The sequence below is a fragment of the Carassius auratus genome, unplaced genomic scaffold (genome assembly GCF_003368295.1).
Source record: "Carassius auratus strain Wakin unplaced genomic scaffold, ASM336829v1 scaf_tig00030446, whole genome shotgun sequence".
In the NCBI taxonomy this organism is placed as follows: domain Eukaryota; kingdom Metazoa; phylum Chordata; class Actinopteri; order Cypriniformes; family Cyprinidae; genus Carassius; species Carassius auratus.
The window spans coordinates 257501-273990 of NW_020525854.1; the positions used below are offsets into that span (position 1 = coordinate 257501).

General features: G+C 41.2%; 1 protein-coding gene across 2 annotated transcripts in view; it reads left to right on the plus strand.

Annotated features, from left to right (window-relative positions):
• LOC113080236 (neurexin-2) overlaps positions 1 to 16490 on the plus strand; it is a 269544-nt gene that overhangs the window by 240430 nt on the left and 12624 nt on the right. For both annotated transcript variants that reach the window (XM_026252449.1, XM_026252447.1), the window contains 2 exons: positions 5928 to 6099; positions 11653 to 11742. In XM_026252449.1, coding sequence (XP_026108234.1) covers positions 5928 to 6099; positions 11653 to 11742 — 262 coding nt within the window. The remainder of the gene's footprint in view (positions 1 to 5927; positions 6100 to 11652; positions 11743 to 16490) is intronic.

Sequence of the window (16490 nt, forward strand, 5' to 3'; positions counted from 1 at the left end):
AGGATTGTGGTCTTTCCTGGAGTTATTGGAGTCACTGATGGAACTCACGGCTGGTTTCTGGTTGAATGTGTCGTTGTATTGGCAGCAGTTCCTCCAGCATTTGCATTATTTATTTTCTGTTCAGTGCTCTGTCAGTCTGCTGTCAGCACTCCAGTGTGTTTGCTGCACTCTCGGTGACAGTCAACATTTGTTTGCAGCACATCCATCTTGCCATGATCCAGATGATGCAGCGTTTCATTGTGTAAAAACTGATGTACATTTTATCCACTTGCAGTCCATCAGGTGTCCAGGAACACAAAAGAAAAAAGAATACAGATTGTTTTTACCATATTTTATTTGATTTAAAGGTTGTTATTATTATTATTGTTTTTAAATATATAATCATCTCACCTAAATGTCTGATACTGCAGTGCTGTTGTTTTTATAATGTGATGGTAGTTGCACAATAGCTAACACACATCACAAGCCTGATTTTGTGAGCTGTATATTATGTGGCCCTTAAGCCCAAAGTGTAGCTCAGTCGTGTGTGTTCTGTGATGGTAACACAGTTTCATCATCAGAAGTGTATGTGTCCAACAGCGCAGGGGAAAGGGGAATGTTATCTGTGTGTGCGTTTGAGTGTGTGTGAGTGCACACAAATGCTGAATGGTTTAAACACTAAGTCTTAAAGGTAGGGTATGCAATTTCAGTAAAGCTAGTGATAGCAAGCTTTGAAATCAAGATCCAACCCTCTCTGTGTAATCACATTGCAAAGCTGCGCCTCCAAAACATGAACACGTATTTGATTAGACAAACATTTTATGGTCCTATGGCTTCGACAGACGATATAAATTCAATTAATACAAATACATTTAGACCATTTAACCTAATTAGTGCTATTGGCATTTGAAGAAACCAGCATAACAAAAACATTTTTTGAACCAAATTACCTACACTGCCTTTAAAAATAAATGCTAAATTCTAAACTTTAGTGATGATGCAACACTGTCTCGACTGTGCAAGTGACAATCCTGTGTCAGTTGAGCATCTTGTTAATAGTGCAGACGAGATGTGGTGATTTGAAACCGTTTTCAAAAAAAAACATAATTATAGTAGAGCTACACGATTCTGGATAAATTGAGAATCTGATGTATTTAATCATATAATTGAGAATATATATATATATATATATATTTAATGATCACAATTCTCCCACGATTCTGAACTAAACAAAATAATGTGTGACAAAATATTAATTGTTACAGTCTATTAAAATTGTTTGATTAATTTAAATGAATTATCTGACATTTTAGCATATAATAAATTTTATATCTAATACACCATTTGTTTGTATTAAAGTTATGAAAAAGCGGTTAGAATTAATGATACGTTGACTTAATTATACAAATTCTTCACTTGTTTCATTACTGGATGAATCAAGGTTTTTGAACAAATCTCTCTCGATTGATTCAATGACAAATACATTTTTAACAGTCAGGACAATCCGATCGTAATAGGACTAGAAGCACACACACACACTCATAATCAGAATAACACACACACATGTAAACACATCAATCAGATAGAGTTGGCCAGATCCGACTAAGATTTTGATTGGATTGTAAGGGGGTGGTTTATTCCTTTTGTAATCCGAGCAAGAGGACATGTAAACACTTGATCAGATTGAAAACCGAAACTGGAAAATACTGCGCATGTGCAGTGATGTAGAAATAGTGTAATGACGTATGAATGAGCTGTTCTTCCTGTTAAATAAAGTTTCATTATAAATCTCCCCTTTCACTCAGCATCTGTGAAGTGGAGCAGGACAACGTCCCACCAGAGTCCTTGTTTAACACTCTCATCAACAAACGACTACTAAATTTTTTTTTTTTTTTAAGTTCATGCGCTGTTTGACATCTAATAAGGATCTGAAATTAGATAAATATCACATGTAATTTTTAAAACAGTATGACGCAACAGCGGGAAACTCTGTATATTCATGCGATGTGCGCATGTCAAAAGATTAAATCTGATCAGAAGCTTGTGACATATAAACTAGCATATTAACCTGATCACTTTATTTAGTGTAAAAACTATGCTCGGATTCATCATCAGAATAAATTCACTCTGATGGAAGCAAAAAGTGTCCATGTAAACACACCTATTATCTCCACCTAGTGGAGAATCAATGCAATCAACACAAACGTTATTTGAAGCGCCTCTTCAAAAGATGGCTTGCTCTGTTTTGATCGCTAGACGTCAGCGTATATCTGAATTATAACCTTTCATTCCAGTATTTCTGTGATAACACGAATGACTGTAAGACAGAAATAATGCAGTTTCTTACCCAAAAATGCTAACTGTCTGCTCTCTGTGTCTCAGCTTTCAGTGTTCTGCCAATACTACTTCTAGGGTTCAGTAGACAGCAAATACTTGTCATTTAGAAATTAGACTGAGTATGTGATTGTATCAAGATTGCGATCATTAAATGATTACTCATGCCGCTCTAAACTGTAGCTCACCTTCAGCATTATAATTACTGTACCTGCGCCAGGCAGAGGGTACACTGAAAAAAGTAATAAGTAAATTTACTTAATTTTTATTTGGCAAGTTTTTGCACAAGCATTTTTCAAGTAAATTTAACACATTTGGAAATTAAGTAAATCTACTTAACTAAGTTAAGTAAAAAAATTAAATAATAATAAGTACATTTTATTGAGTAAAATTAAATTAAATATCCAAAGCATCTTACAGTGCATTCAGGCTAACAATTTTCACCTATCATGTGTTCCCGGGGAATCGAACCCCCAAACTTGCTCTTGCTAATGCAATGTTCTACCACTGAGCTACAGGAACACTTCAAGATCTTGTGAAAAATAAGTGAAAATTTCACTTACTTACTTTTTTATTTTGGAAAAGTTTTTACACTAATAAAAAAACAGAAACAGAAATTTCTAAATGTAAAATAATTTTTTTCAAAACAGTTTTATCAAATGAGGGTAAATAAGTATCTCACTTCTGTCCCTTTTAACCAGTTTACAGCAAAGACAGCACGAAGGACTGGATGCACATGATAAATATTCTGCAATTAAGAAAACAGACAAAAGAAATAGCACTGTAAAACCCGATAAGTAAACTTAACTCAAACCGTTTGGGTAAACAGATTGCCTTTATTTAAACCATGTAAGTTTTAAAACTATGCATTCAAGTAATTAAGTGATTAACTAAGTGCTGATTGAGAATTAGTGATGAACAGCTGCTGTTAACAAACAATCACTGAAGAAAAGAGAAACACAAGAACTACTACAACTGACTTCAGACACAGCCTTAGATGAAATCAACTATTGTAGTACAGAACTCATCCATGGCTCCCAGCATGCTCTGCAGCATTTTTTTTATGGTCACCATTGTTGAGATTCATAATCTGATTATTGATGTCTGTGTGTGACTGTTTGACACCGTAGAAGACCACACTGATTGAGAAGTAATTCAGATTAAAGGAATATCACAGAACCATTTGCTCTTAAAATCACTTTTACTATAATCAATCAAATTACCCAACACCCATTTCATCAGAGATTACACTCCATACAGTTCAATAATTGATGATTATCATCACCAATATAAAGTATAACAATCTACACCTAGGTACAACAAATGTGTTTTAGAAACACACGGTTATAACAGCCAGAGAAAAGACTAAGACAGAAGTCAAGGGTCAAGAGCCCAACTAAAGCAAACACTGATCTCTAACATGGTTACTTCAAATGAAACAATAAATCAACATCTAAACCTTAGTTCATTCTCAATAAGATCTTCTGTAGACGTCTGACAGAAATAAAGTCAGTCTGGTTATTAATAAGTGGAGCTGGTGATGCTGTTTGTGGGGTTGTTCAATCAGATCTTGAGAGATTTCATGTATTTTATTTCAGTTGATTTCATCTAAGTCTGTGTCTGAAGTCAGTTGTAGTAGTTCTTGTGTTTCTCTTTTCTTCAGTGATTCTGTTTGTTAACAGCAGCTGTTCATCACTAATTCTCAATCAGCACTTAGTTAATCACTTAATTACTTGAATGCATAGTTTTAAAACTTACATGGTTTAAATCAAGGCAATCTGTTTACTCAAACGGTTTGAGTAAAGTTTACTTATCGGGTTTTACAGTGCTATTTCTTTTGTCTGTTTTCTTAATTGCAGAATATTTATCACGTGTATCCAGTCCTTCGTGCTGTCTTTGCTGTAAACTGGTTTAAAGGGACAGAAGTGAGATACTTATTTACCCTCATTTGATAAAACTGTTTTGAAAAAAATATTTTACATTTAGAAATTTCTAGAATATCTGTTTCAGATTTTTTATTAGTGTAAAAACTTTTCCAAAATAAAAAGTAAGTAAGTGAAACTTTCACTTATTTTTCACAAGATCTTGAAGTGTTCCTGTAGCTCAGTGGTAGAACATTGCATTAGCAAGAGCAAGGTTGGGGGTTCGATTCCCCGGGAACACATGATAGGTGAAAATTGTCAGCCTGAACGCACTGTAAGATGCTTTGGATAAAAGTGTCTGCTAAATGCATTAATATAATATTATTTAATTAAATTTTACTCAATAAAATGTACTTATTATTATTTAATTTTTTTTACTTAACTTAGTTAAGTAGATTTACTTAATTTCCAAATGTGTTAAATTTACTTGAAAAATGCTTGTGCAAAAACTTGCCAAATAAAAATTAAGTAAATTTACTTATTACTTTTTTCAGTGTAGGGAAACTCCACCCTAAACAAAAAAATGATCTCATTAATCACTTACCCCCATGTCGTTCCATAACCGTACAAGCTTTGTTATTCTTCGCAACACCATTTAATTTAAATGAAAACCGGGAGGCTTGTGACTGTCACATTGACTGCCAAGTAAATTATGAAACACATCTTCAGAATTGTCCATCTGTCATCAGTGGTCAATCTGACCTTTATGAAGTCATGAGAGTACTTGTATGCAAAGAAAATAAAAAGAATGACTTTATTTAACAATGTGTATCTCCGCATCACTGTAGCACCATTTTGGAGAATATCTGCTGAACACAAACTGCGTACGCTACGTCACGCTGCATTTTACTCAGATCAGTGTAAATAGATGTAGAAAATGTATTCAATGTATTCATGTGTCGCGGATGACACAGAATACCACACATAGTTTGCATTCAACAGATATTCTCCAAAATGGCACTACAGTGATGATGATTTTGTTTTTCTTTGTTTACAAAAAAATGTGCTTACTTATCTGACTTACTCCTAACACACTCCCTCTTGAACTCTTAGATCATCATCTAAATTAAATAGAAGTCATAACCCAATGGTAAGAGAGTCAAACTTGTAACCCAATGGTTGTGGGTTCGAGTCTCGGGCCAGCAGGGGATTGATCGTAGGTGTGGGGAGTGAATGTACAGTGCTCTCTCCTTCAATCACACGACTGAGGTGCTCTTGAGAAAGGCTCCAAACCACCAACTGCTCCCTGAGCGCCACAGCATACATGATGCCCACTGATCTGTGTGTGTGTTCACTGCTCCGGGTGTGTGTATGTGTGTGTGTGTGCCCTTAGGACGGAATAGATGCAGAGAACTAATTCTGAGTATAGGTTACCATACTTGGTCACGTCCCGTCACTTTCACTTTTTGACTTTCATTATCTTTAGTTCTTCCTCGTACTCGTCTGGTTTTTATGGCTTCTGTGGCTTTTAGCTATGCTACTCCTTATCTGTGGAATTATCTTCCACAAGATATCCATGACTCTAACTCTCTTTTTCAAATCTTGTTTAAAGACGCATCTTTTTAGATTTATACCGGTGATACTTTTATGTAATTTCTATGGAGTGTAAAAATATAAATGTGGGTTTGAATTTTTGTTCTAGCCACTGACCACGTCTCCCTCTCTCTCTCTCTCTGTGTGTGTGTGTGTCAGGAGCGCGGGAGGGTCGGCGTGATCTTTAACGTGGGGACGGACGACATCGTCATCGAGGAGAGCGGGGTGATGGTCAGCGACGGGAAGTATCATGTGGTCAGATTCACACGGAGCGGTGGGAACGCCACACTACAGGTGGACAATCTGCCTGTGCTGGAGCGCTTCCCTTCAGGTGAGACACACACACACACACACACGTGATCACGGTCATGACAGACAGACACGTGTCTCTGTCTCTCTCTGAGGAAGACGTTTTCTGTGCTAAATCACCACCTTATACTGTGTTAATGGTTCAAGAGCTCATGCTAAACCTGTTTTGTTTGTGTGAAAAAGTGTGTGTGAATGTGTGCGTCTTTCAGTGTGTGTGCGTGCGTGCCTGCGTGTGTGAGTGAGTGCGTGTGTGTGAGTGAGTGTGTGTGTTTGTGTGTGTGTGTGTGTGAGCTTGTGTGAGTGAGTGCGTGTGAGTGAGTGAGTGTGTGTGTTTGTGTGTGTGTGTGTGTGTGTGTGTGTGTGTGTGTGTTTGTGTGAGTGTGCGTGTGTGAGTGTGTGTGTTTGTGTGTGTGTGTGTGTGTGCTTGTGTGCTTGTGTGAGTGTGTGTGTGAGTGAGTGTGCAAGTGTGTTTGTGAGTGAGTGAGTGAGTGTGTGAGTTTGAGTTAGTGAGTGTATGTGTGAGTGAGTGTGTGAGCGAGTGTGTGAGTGAGTGAGTGTGTGTGAGTTAGTGTGTGTGTGAGTTAGTGTGTGTGTGTGAGTGAGTGAATGTGTGTGTGAGTGAGTGAGTGAGTGAGTGTGTGTGTTTGTGTGTGCTTGCGTGAGTGAGTGTGTGAGTGTGCGTGTGTGATTGAGTGTGCGAGTGTGCGTGTGAGTGAGTGAGTGTGTGTGTGTGAGTGAGTGTGTGTGAGTTAGTGTGTGTTTGTGAGTGTGTGAGTGTGTGTGTCTGTGAGCGAGTGTGTGTGAGCGAGTGAGTGAGTGAGTGAGTGAGTGTGTGAGTGAGTGAGTGAGCGAGCAAGCGAGTGTGTGAATGTGAGTTAGTGAGTGAGTGTGTGAGTGAGTGAGTGAGTGTGTGTGAGTTAGTGAGTGTGTGTGTGTGTGTGTGAGTTAGTGAGTGAGCGAGTGTGTGAGTGAGTGAGTGTGAGTGAGCGAGTGTGTGTGTGAGTGAGTGAGTGTGTGTAAGCGAGTGAGCGAGGGTGTGTGAGCGAGTGAGTGAGTGTGTGAGTGCGTGTGTGCGTGAGGTAGTGAGTGAGCGAGTGTGTGAGTGAGTGAGTGAGCGAGTGAGTGAGTGTGTGAGTGCGTGTGTGCGTGAGTTAGTGAGTGAGCGAGCGAGTGTGAGTGAGTGAGTGAGTTAGTGAGCGAGCAAGTGTGTGATTGAGTAATTGTGTGTTAGTGTGTGTGTGAGTGAGTGAGTGTGTGAGAGTGAGTGAGTTAGAGTGTGAGTGAGTGTGTGTGAGTGTGTGTGTGTGTGTGTGTGTGAGTGACTGAGTGTTTGAGTGAGTGTGTGAGTGAGTTAGTGTGTGTGTGTGTGAGTTAGTGAGTGAGTGAGTGTGTGAGTGAGTGAATGTGTGTGTGAGTGAGTGAGTGTGTGTGTTTGTGTGTGTGTGAGTTAGTGAGTGAGCGAGTGTGTGAGTGAGTGAGTGTGTGTGAGTTAGTGTGTGTGTGTGTATGAGTTAGTGTGTGAGTGAGTGAGCGAGTGTGTGAGTGAGTGAGTGTATGTGAGTTAGTGTGTGTGTGTGAGTTAGTGAGTGAGTTAGTGTGTGTGTGAGTTAGTGAGTGAGTGTGTGAGTGAGTGAATGTGTGTGTGAGTGAGTGAGTGAGTGTGTGTGTGTTTTTGTGTGCTTGCGTGAGTGAGTGTGTGAGTGTGCGTGTGTGATTGAGTGCGAGTGTGTGTGTGAGTGAGTGAGTGAGTGTGAGTGAGTGTGTGTGAGTTAGTGTGTGTGAGTGTGTGTGTGTGTGTGTGAGCGAGTGTGTGTGAGTGAGTGAGTGAGTGAGTGAGTGTGTGAGTGAGTGAGCGAGCGAGCGAGTGTGTGAATGTGAGTGAGTGTGTGAGTGAGTGAGTGTGTGTGAGTTAGTGAGTGAGTGTGTGTTTGTGTGTGTTAGTGAGTGAGCGAGTGTGTGAGTGAGTGAGTGTGAGTGAGCGAGTGTGTGTGTGAGTGAGTGAGTGTGTGTAAGCGAGTGAGCGAGGGTGTGTGAGCGAGTGAGTGAGTGTGTGAGTGCGTGTGTGCGTGAGGTAGTGAGTGAGCGAGTGTGTGAGTGAGTGAGTGTGTGTAAGCGAGTGAGCGAGTGATGTGTGAGTGAGTGAGTGAGTGAGCGAGTGTGTGAGTGCATGTGTGCGTGAGTTAGTGAGTGAGCGAGCGAGTGTGTGAGTGAGTGAGTGAGTGAGTTAGTGAGCGAGCAAGTGTGTGAGTGAGTAATTGTGTGTTAGTGTGTGTGTGAGTGAGTGAGTGAGTAAGTGTGTTGTGAGTGAGTGAGTGAGTGTGTGAGTGTGAGAGTGAGTGAGTTAGAGTGTGAGTGTGTGTGTGTGTGTGTGTCTGTGTGTGTGAGTGACTGAGTGTTTGAGTTAGTGTGTGTGAGTGAGTGAGTGTGAGAGTGAGTGTGTGAGTGTGTGTGTGAGAGTGAGCGAGCGAGTGTGCGAGTGAGTGTGAGTGCGTGCATGCGTGAGTTAGTGAGTGAGCGAGCGAGTGAGTGTGTGAGTGAGTGAGTGAGTGAGTGAGCGAGTGTGTGAGTGAGTGAGTAATTGTGTGTTAGTGTGTGAGTAGTGAGTGGTGTGTGTGTGTGTGTGTGTGAGTGAGTATTTGAGTTAGTATGTGTGTGTGTATGAGTGTGTGTGTGTGTGTGTGTGAGTGAGTAATTGTGTGTTAGTATGTGAGTAGTGAGTGTGTGTGTGTGTGTGTGAATGTGAGTGAGTGTTTGAGTTAGTGTGTGTGAGTGAGTGAGTGAGTGAGTGAGTGAGTGAGTGTGTGTGTGAGTGAGCGAGCGAGGGAGTGAGTGTGTGTGTGTGTGTGTGATTGAGAGAGCGAGTAAGCGAGTGTGTTGGTGAGTGTGTGTGCGTGAGTGAGTGTGTGTTTGAGTGAGTGTGTGTTTGAGTGTGTGTGTGTGTGTGTGTGTGTGTGTGTGAGTGAGTGAGTGAGTGTGTTAATCATGCGAGCAGCAGCAGCAGTGTGGACTGAAGAAATATAAATATCCAGTGACCCAGTTAGCTCAGAGGGAGTCTGCAGTGGAATTGTGGGTAGAATGAGTCCGGCCCATCCCTACAGATCCCAGTTGTTGTCATAGTAACAGCCTGTATTTAAAGGCAGCAGGTTGATAAGTGCTGAAGGTCTCTGAGGTCTGATGTGGTTTACTCTTGTTAATCTCTTAATCACACAGTGTGAGCATATCTGCTAAACACCGGATGAGAACTAACTAATGATGGTAATTCTGTCCTGACATCAACGCAACAATAGTGCGCTTACAAGACCTGCTCACAGTGGAGCCTTTTATGTTTTGTGTGGATTGTTTTACATATTTTACATATTTAATTTATTATTTTAATTATTTATATCATTATTATTATTATTATTATTATTTAATAACTTACTTTAAAATTAAATCATTACATTTTAACTTTTGTATTTTTAATACAAAAGTTTTTATTTATTTATTTATTGCATTTATTGGCACAATAAAAAATAAAACTGACAAGAAGCAAGCTATCTTAGTTTTTATTTAAAATTTGTGATTATTTAAAATTTAAATTTCATTTTATTTGTTTAGGTATTGATCCACCATCGCAAACAGAGAATATTTGTGCTGTTTAATGCATTTTCGATGTTGTTTTCCTCAGTGCATAACTGACACATCACAGGTATTTTTTTCATTTGTAAATATTAGAAACGTATGTAAATAAATCCAGTTTGCTGTAAGGAGTGGACGACTGCTGCTGCGCTACACAGATGGAAACCAACAGAATAATGGTGCAAAACTTCTGAATAAAATATGCATTCTGCTAAAATATTTGTGTGTGTGTGTGTGTGTGTGTGTGCGTGTGTCTGTGTGTGTGTGTGTGTGTGCGCGTCTGTGCGTGTGTGCGTGTGTGCGGTGTGTGTGTGTGTGTGTGTGTGCGTGCGTGTGTGTGTGCGTGCGTGTCTGTGTGTGTGTGTTTGTGTGTGTGTGTGTGTGTGTGTGTGTAACAGCAGAGCCGCTGATGGTGGTCAGTGTGAGAGAATCTCATGAGGAGCTCAGCGTGAGATCTCATCACATCACTCTCACAATCAGACCTGTATTTCCAGTAACACAAAGACGAGCTGTTGCATTTGAAATGACACCACTGATAACGAGCGAAGTGTTTCCTCGGCACAAAATGAGGATTTCACTTTCCAAGATAAGACTCTTGTGAAACGAAAGAATAAAACGCTGTCTGATGTGCCTCATATAAACGCTGTGAGGCTGTTTCTCCCTCACAAACACTCATGATCTCAAATATAACAGAAACCAGGGGTGTAAAATTATACCAGAGAAAATAGATGACAGAAGTGAAAGAAGGGAGAGAGAGTTCTCAATGCTGACGAACATGGACAAGTACTGTATACTGCCAAAAACAGACTTAAGTGAAAGTGAAGAAGTACTCCTGAGTTACAACAGCAGAAGAAATCTACGAAGAGTAACAAAAACACTTGACTTTCACAATACTGCCCCATTTCATTAATCTCAGAACATCATGTTTTCTGAAAATGTTGTGGTTAAACATGCATCAATATGGATTCATTTCAGAACATTATTCTAAACACTAGATAAAGTCAGGCTCATAATTCTTGATTGATTGAGTCTTGCTCTAAGGAAAACTACAAGTATACAGTTCAAACTGCAATTGAGTGAAGTACGAATTGGCTCAAATAATAATTATGTACAGTGATCAAGTAAAGGTGTTTTACACCCCTGAAGGAAACCGTCTGATCACACACATACGTGATCAGATGAATGTGTTTGAGGATGTTCAGCCCAAGATCAGGATGTTGAAGCTCAACCAGCTGACTGATCCATTCCTCAATGCTCAGTGTATTTACATTCGATCCAGGCTTATTTGATCTGGCTAATAAAGCCGAGGTGCTGTAAGCGAACGCTGACGGGGATTGTGGGTAAGGGAATTTTGATTAGATCATTTGCAGTCGAGCTGCAGGAGCAATTAAGAGTCAGTCGCTCTGCTACGAGTGACTTCATTAAAGAGAGAGGTTTTGATTGCTGTGGCTAATTACAGAAGTGACAGTGATTTGAGTCCCGCTCTCACTCGCTTGAGCGTGTACATCTCTCTCTCGTGCATGTCTAGATCCTCATCTTCTCCTGAAGAGCTCTGCTGCTGCAGCTTCACAGGTCTGAACACATCTACAGATGAACCCGGTCCAGAGCGTTTCATCATTTGACCCCATACAGAAAACGTCTTCCTGGAGTCTCGCTGTGTGATGTTCGTGCTGATATGGAAGTGTTCCTATGCATCTTTAATGAGAACCACAATGGTTGCTTTTCCACGTTCACTCTTGAATGCACTGTAATTATACAGAAGTAACGTTCAACCTCTAAAATGACTCATAAATATGCTTAACTCATGTTTAAAACACATGTAACCAGAGCCTGCTTGACTTTCTAACCTCCAAACCATGTTAAAGCCTTGAGGGTGTTAAATCGTTCTCTCTAACCTCTAATCTTTAACCTTTGACCTTCCAGATTGTAACCTGTTGAATTTGTCTGTTCTTCAAAGGGGGCTTTGATAGTGAACGGCTGGCTATTGCTAGGCAAAGAATCCCGTACCGACTCGGTCGGGTAGTTGACGAGTGGCTACTCGACAAAGGTAATTAAACAGCACCAGACCCCACTAACGAACGACCTAATCACGCTAAACACATCTCTGGACGAAGTGCAGGCCCATGGACGGAGTGGACAACAGCGAGCATGTGAAAAGCAGAAGAGAGATTTAGAATGAGGAGAAAACAACGTTTCTAGTGTCCTACTGCTCTTCAATCATAGTGTGCACCTAAAGAAGTGTGCACTGTATTTGTGAAATAATCGGAGCGCTGCGCTCTTCTGACGATGGGACTGCACTTCTCCAGAGTATTAACCTGACCAATAACCTCCACATAACCCTCCCTCAACCTCCAGCACACGCACAGCTGCTGACCGATGGGACAGTCCCGTCCAGCAGAAACTGCACAGTTAAAGGGACTCTATTTCAGTGCCTCTGTTTCATCTTCACTCTCGTCATTCTAAATTGACTCCAACTTTAACCCTTTGAGTCCAGAAGGTCTTAACTCACTGTCTCACATGAGTTTCCTGTTAATTCACTTCCTGTTCCTGTTCTCTCCGAGGACACACCTACCCTGAGGGCAGACTCCAGTACAGCCGGGTGTTATGTAGTAATCTTAGCTTTGATTAGCACATCTATCTGCTGCAAACACAGGTATCTTGTTGGATTTTGATGCAAGAATCAATTTGGTGCAACATGAAAAAAATACAACAAGTGAGCAATCTGAACTATTTCAGAGTTACAGCCTACTGCTGAAAGTGATGTTCTTCCTCTGGATTTCTGTCTTGCTTTCCAGCACAAACCTGTCGACATTTTTTAATCAAGAATCATTTCTAGTTTTAAATGACTGACGTCTTGTTTTCTCAGAAACTGTTCTCAAAATTACCAAAAAACATCTGCCAAATAAACTTTTTTTTTGACGTCATTGCCAGCTGCTTGTTTTTAATTTGAATTAATTTCTCAGAAAACAAGACTTCTTATCTTCTGCCATTTTTGATCCTCTGTAAACGTGTCTTGGTTTAAGAATGCTTTGATGTTTGTGCTGAAGAACAAGACACAGACACTGAGGAAGAACTTCATGTTCTGCAGAGTGGGCAAAGGTTCATGAAGTTTCACGAGGAAATATAAAACAGACATTTATATAACTATAATAAAACTTCAAATTAAACTGCTTTGGTATTATTGATCTGAAAATGAGTGCAGAGAATGGTCTGAAGTTGTAGGATACTGTATTATCCTGTCTCTCTCTGTAGAAGAGCTGGAGGAGGCCGTCTGTCCACTCAAAGGGTTAAAGGAGTTTGAGGGTTAACCGTCAGAGAAAACGTAAAGGTTATCCGAATTTAACCAACTGTTCTTCTAAACCCTGAGGGCCGCTGCTCTTCTTCTCTTCGTTTCATTGGAGTAGATTAAGATGAAGCCCTCAGTCATAAACCTGTTTCTAAACTCACATAACTGAACAAACACTGATCTGATGAACCGTCTAAACAGAACGCAGACTAACGATACTCAGAGCGATGTTTGTGATTCACGAGTTAACGCTCTGCTGATTCTGTTTCATTATCAGAGAGAATACGGTCCCTTTAACATGTACACGTCTGACAGTCTGATGAACCAATGATGTAGTGTGTGAAGCGTCGTGTGTGTGTGTGTGTGTGTGTGTGTGTGTGTGTGTGTGCAGTCTGGATGTGAACTCATGAACTCAAGCTCAGTCATCCACTCCTGCTCTTATCCTGGATAAACCCCATGATCATGCAGGAGAATGATAAATCAAGGCAAAACACTACAGGCTATATATATATACACAGTATATATAATCCTATCCTATAACTGTAGTGTCTTGTTTTAAAAACTGAAAGCAGTCCTGAATATGTCTGTATGTTGTTATGGAGGTGATTGCTGGTTCCAGGATGATCTGTGTGTGTGTGTGTGTGTGTGTGAGGACGCTCCAGACTGCACGGATCCGTCACAGTGAGTGTGTGAGAGTCTCTCGTCTGACGTTGAGTTAGATCACACAGAACATTCTCGTCCAGCGATGGTGTCTGTTATAAATCCAGGATGGCAGCACCTCCGCAGCTCAATGAAGAGGAAAGAAAGTGTTTAACAGCTCAATTCCAGCAGAAGCCGGTGATTCTCTCGCTGGTGTTCATCACGCTCTAAACGTCCCCTATGACTCTCCATCATCTCCTCTTCTCCTGGATCCGACACTCCTTCATCTCCTGGTTTTTTATTGTAGAGCCGACACAGTCAGAGATTACAAATAACCGCAGGACACTGATTTCTTTTGTGCTGTTTATTTCGGATCCTGAAGGAAGTCCTCAGCGGGGAAATGTGAGTGCAGAACACATTTGTTTTACAGCCTGGCGCCGCTACTAAATCACTGCGCTTGGGCTCAGTCTGAACACTTTTAGATGACTCCAGAGAGAAGAAACACAGGCTTTTCTCTCAGACAGCACAGAATCCTGGAGAAAAGCTTGTGTGTTTCCAGACAGAAACACCTGATGCTCTCCAGACTCTCTCTTCATCTCTGTGATGGATGAACACCTGTCACAGCTCCAGTGAAGTCCATCACAGATCAGATGCACACACAAACACATGCAATGATGCGTTAAAGGCCACCATAGCAACAACCTGTGACCCCGGCAACCGCCTCCTGTTGAGCAGGAAACATCACAGAAGAAGCAGAGGAAACTTTCCACCAGAACTTCAGTTTCACAGCCTTCATTCCTGCTGGTGAAGAACACGGGTCACCAGATCAAACACACACTCAGAGGAGACCACACACACACACACACACACACACACACACTCACACACACACACACACACACTCCAGTGCTCTGGATCAGAGGAGACCACACACACACACACACACACATACACACACTCCAATGCTCTGGATCAGAGACGACGACACACACACACACACACACACACACACTCCAGTGCTCTGGATCAGAGGAGACCACACACACACACACACTCCAGTGCTCTGGATCAGAGGAGACCACACACACACACACACACACACACACACACACACTCCAGTGCTCTGGATCAGAGGAGACGACACACATTCTCACACACACACACACAGACACACACAGACACACACACACACACACACACACACTCCAGTGCTCTGGATCAGAGGAGACGACACACATTCTCACACACACACAGACAGACACACACACACACACACACACACACACTCACACACACACACACACACACACACACACTCACACTCCAGTGCTCTGGATCAGAGACGACGACACACACACACACACACACACACACACACTCCAGTGCTCTGGATCAGAGGAGATGACACACATTCTCACACACACACACACACACACAGACACACACACACACACACACTCACACACACACACACACACACACACTCACACTCCAGTGCTCTGGATCAGAGACGACGACACACACACACACACACACACACACACACTCCAGTGCTCTGGATCAGAGGAGACCACACACACACACACACACACACTCTAGTGCTCTGGATCAGAGGAGACCACACACACAGACACACACACACACACACACACACACACTCCAGTGCTCTGGATCAGAGGAGACCACACACACACACACACACACACACACACACTCCAGTGCTCTGGATCAGAGGAGACCACACACACACACACACACACACACACACACACACTCCAGTGCTCTGGATCAGAGGAGACCACACACACACACACACACACACACACTCACTCTGTAATTAGGGAGCAGCACTCTTCTCACTCGTCCTTCATCTGTGAGTTTATTTGTTCTTAATAAAGAGCAGAAACTCAGCAGCAGTCGCTCTGCTCTCTGTGCTCAGAGCTTCAGTTCACCCTCAAATGATCATTCTGTCATCAGTCAAAGAAGAGGAAGCACACACACATAAAGAGCATTAAAGAAGATATATTGAGAAATGTCTCAGTGTTTTATGTTTGACCAAAGAAGAAGAGTCCTACAGGTTTGAGATGAATGATGACAGAATGATCCGGATCAGTCACCGTCGTCAGTACTTCCTGTTTGCTCATGCTTTCTCTTTTTATTCATTTATTTTCCCTTCTTTTTCTGATTCTTTCTTTCATTCTTTCTTTCTTTCTTTAATTATTTTATTCTTATTTTATTCTATTTTTTTCAGTTTTATTTATTTGTTTGTTTATTTCTTATCTTTATCTTTTTCTTCATCAATGTATGTATTTATTTATTTATTTTTACATGTATTTTTCCCTTCTACCTTCTATCTTACCTCTTCTATCTGTTTCTGTTTTAGTGATTATTTTGAACAGTTGTTTCTCTTCTTGTTCAGATGATGTTCATGTGTTCCTCTCTCTGTCTGTGTGTCTCCTGCGGGTCACTGATCTCCTCAGAATGAATGAATCAGATGAAAATCAGAGCATCTTCACTCAGCTCGCTGATGTTTCTCAGATGATTGGAGATGTTTTTCACAGCTCAGATCATGAATTCTCACTGCTGGACGTTTCCATTCTTCGGGGGTTTCTCAGTCATGCTCAGATCTGTTATATGACGTCAGACGCTCAATCAGACACACATCTCTCCGCTCGCTCGCTCGATGTGAGAAGCTCACAGGAGGAGAAGAGAGGAACGTTTAGGAATTCATTACTCAGGATCAGAGAGTCACACACATTCACAGAGGAGGAGATGTGTGACGGATCCAGTGTGTGTGTGTGTGTGTGTGTGTGTGTGTGTGTGTGTGTGCTTTGATCTCCTCACCAATCCATCATCATCATCATCATCAT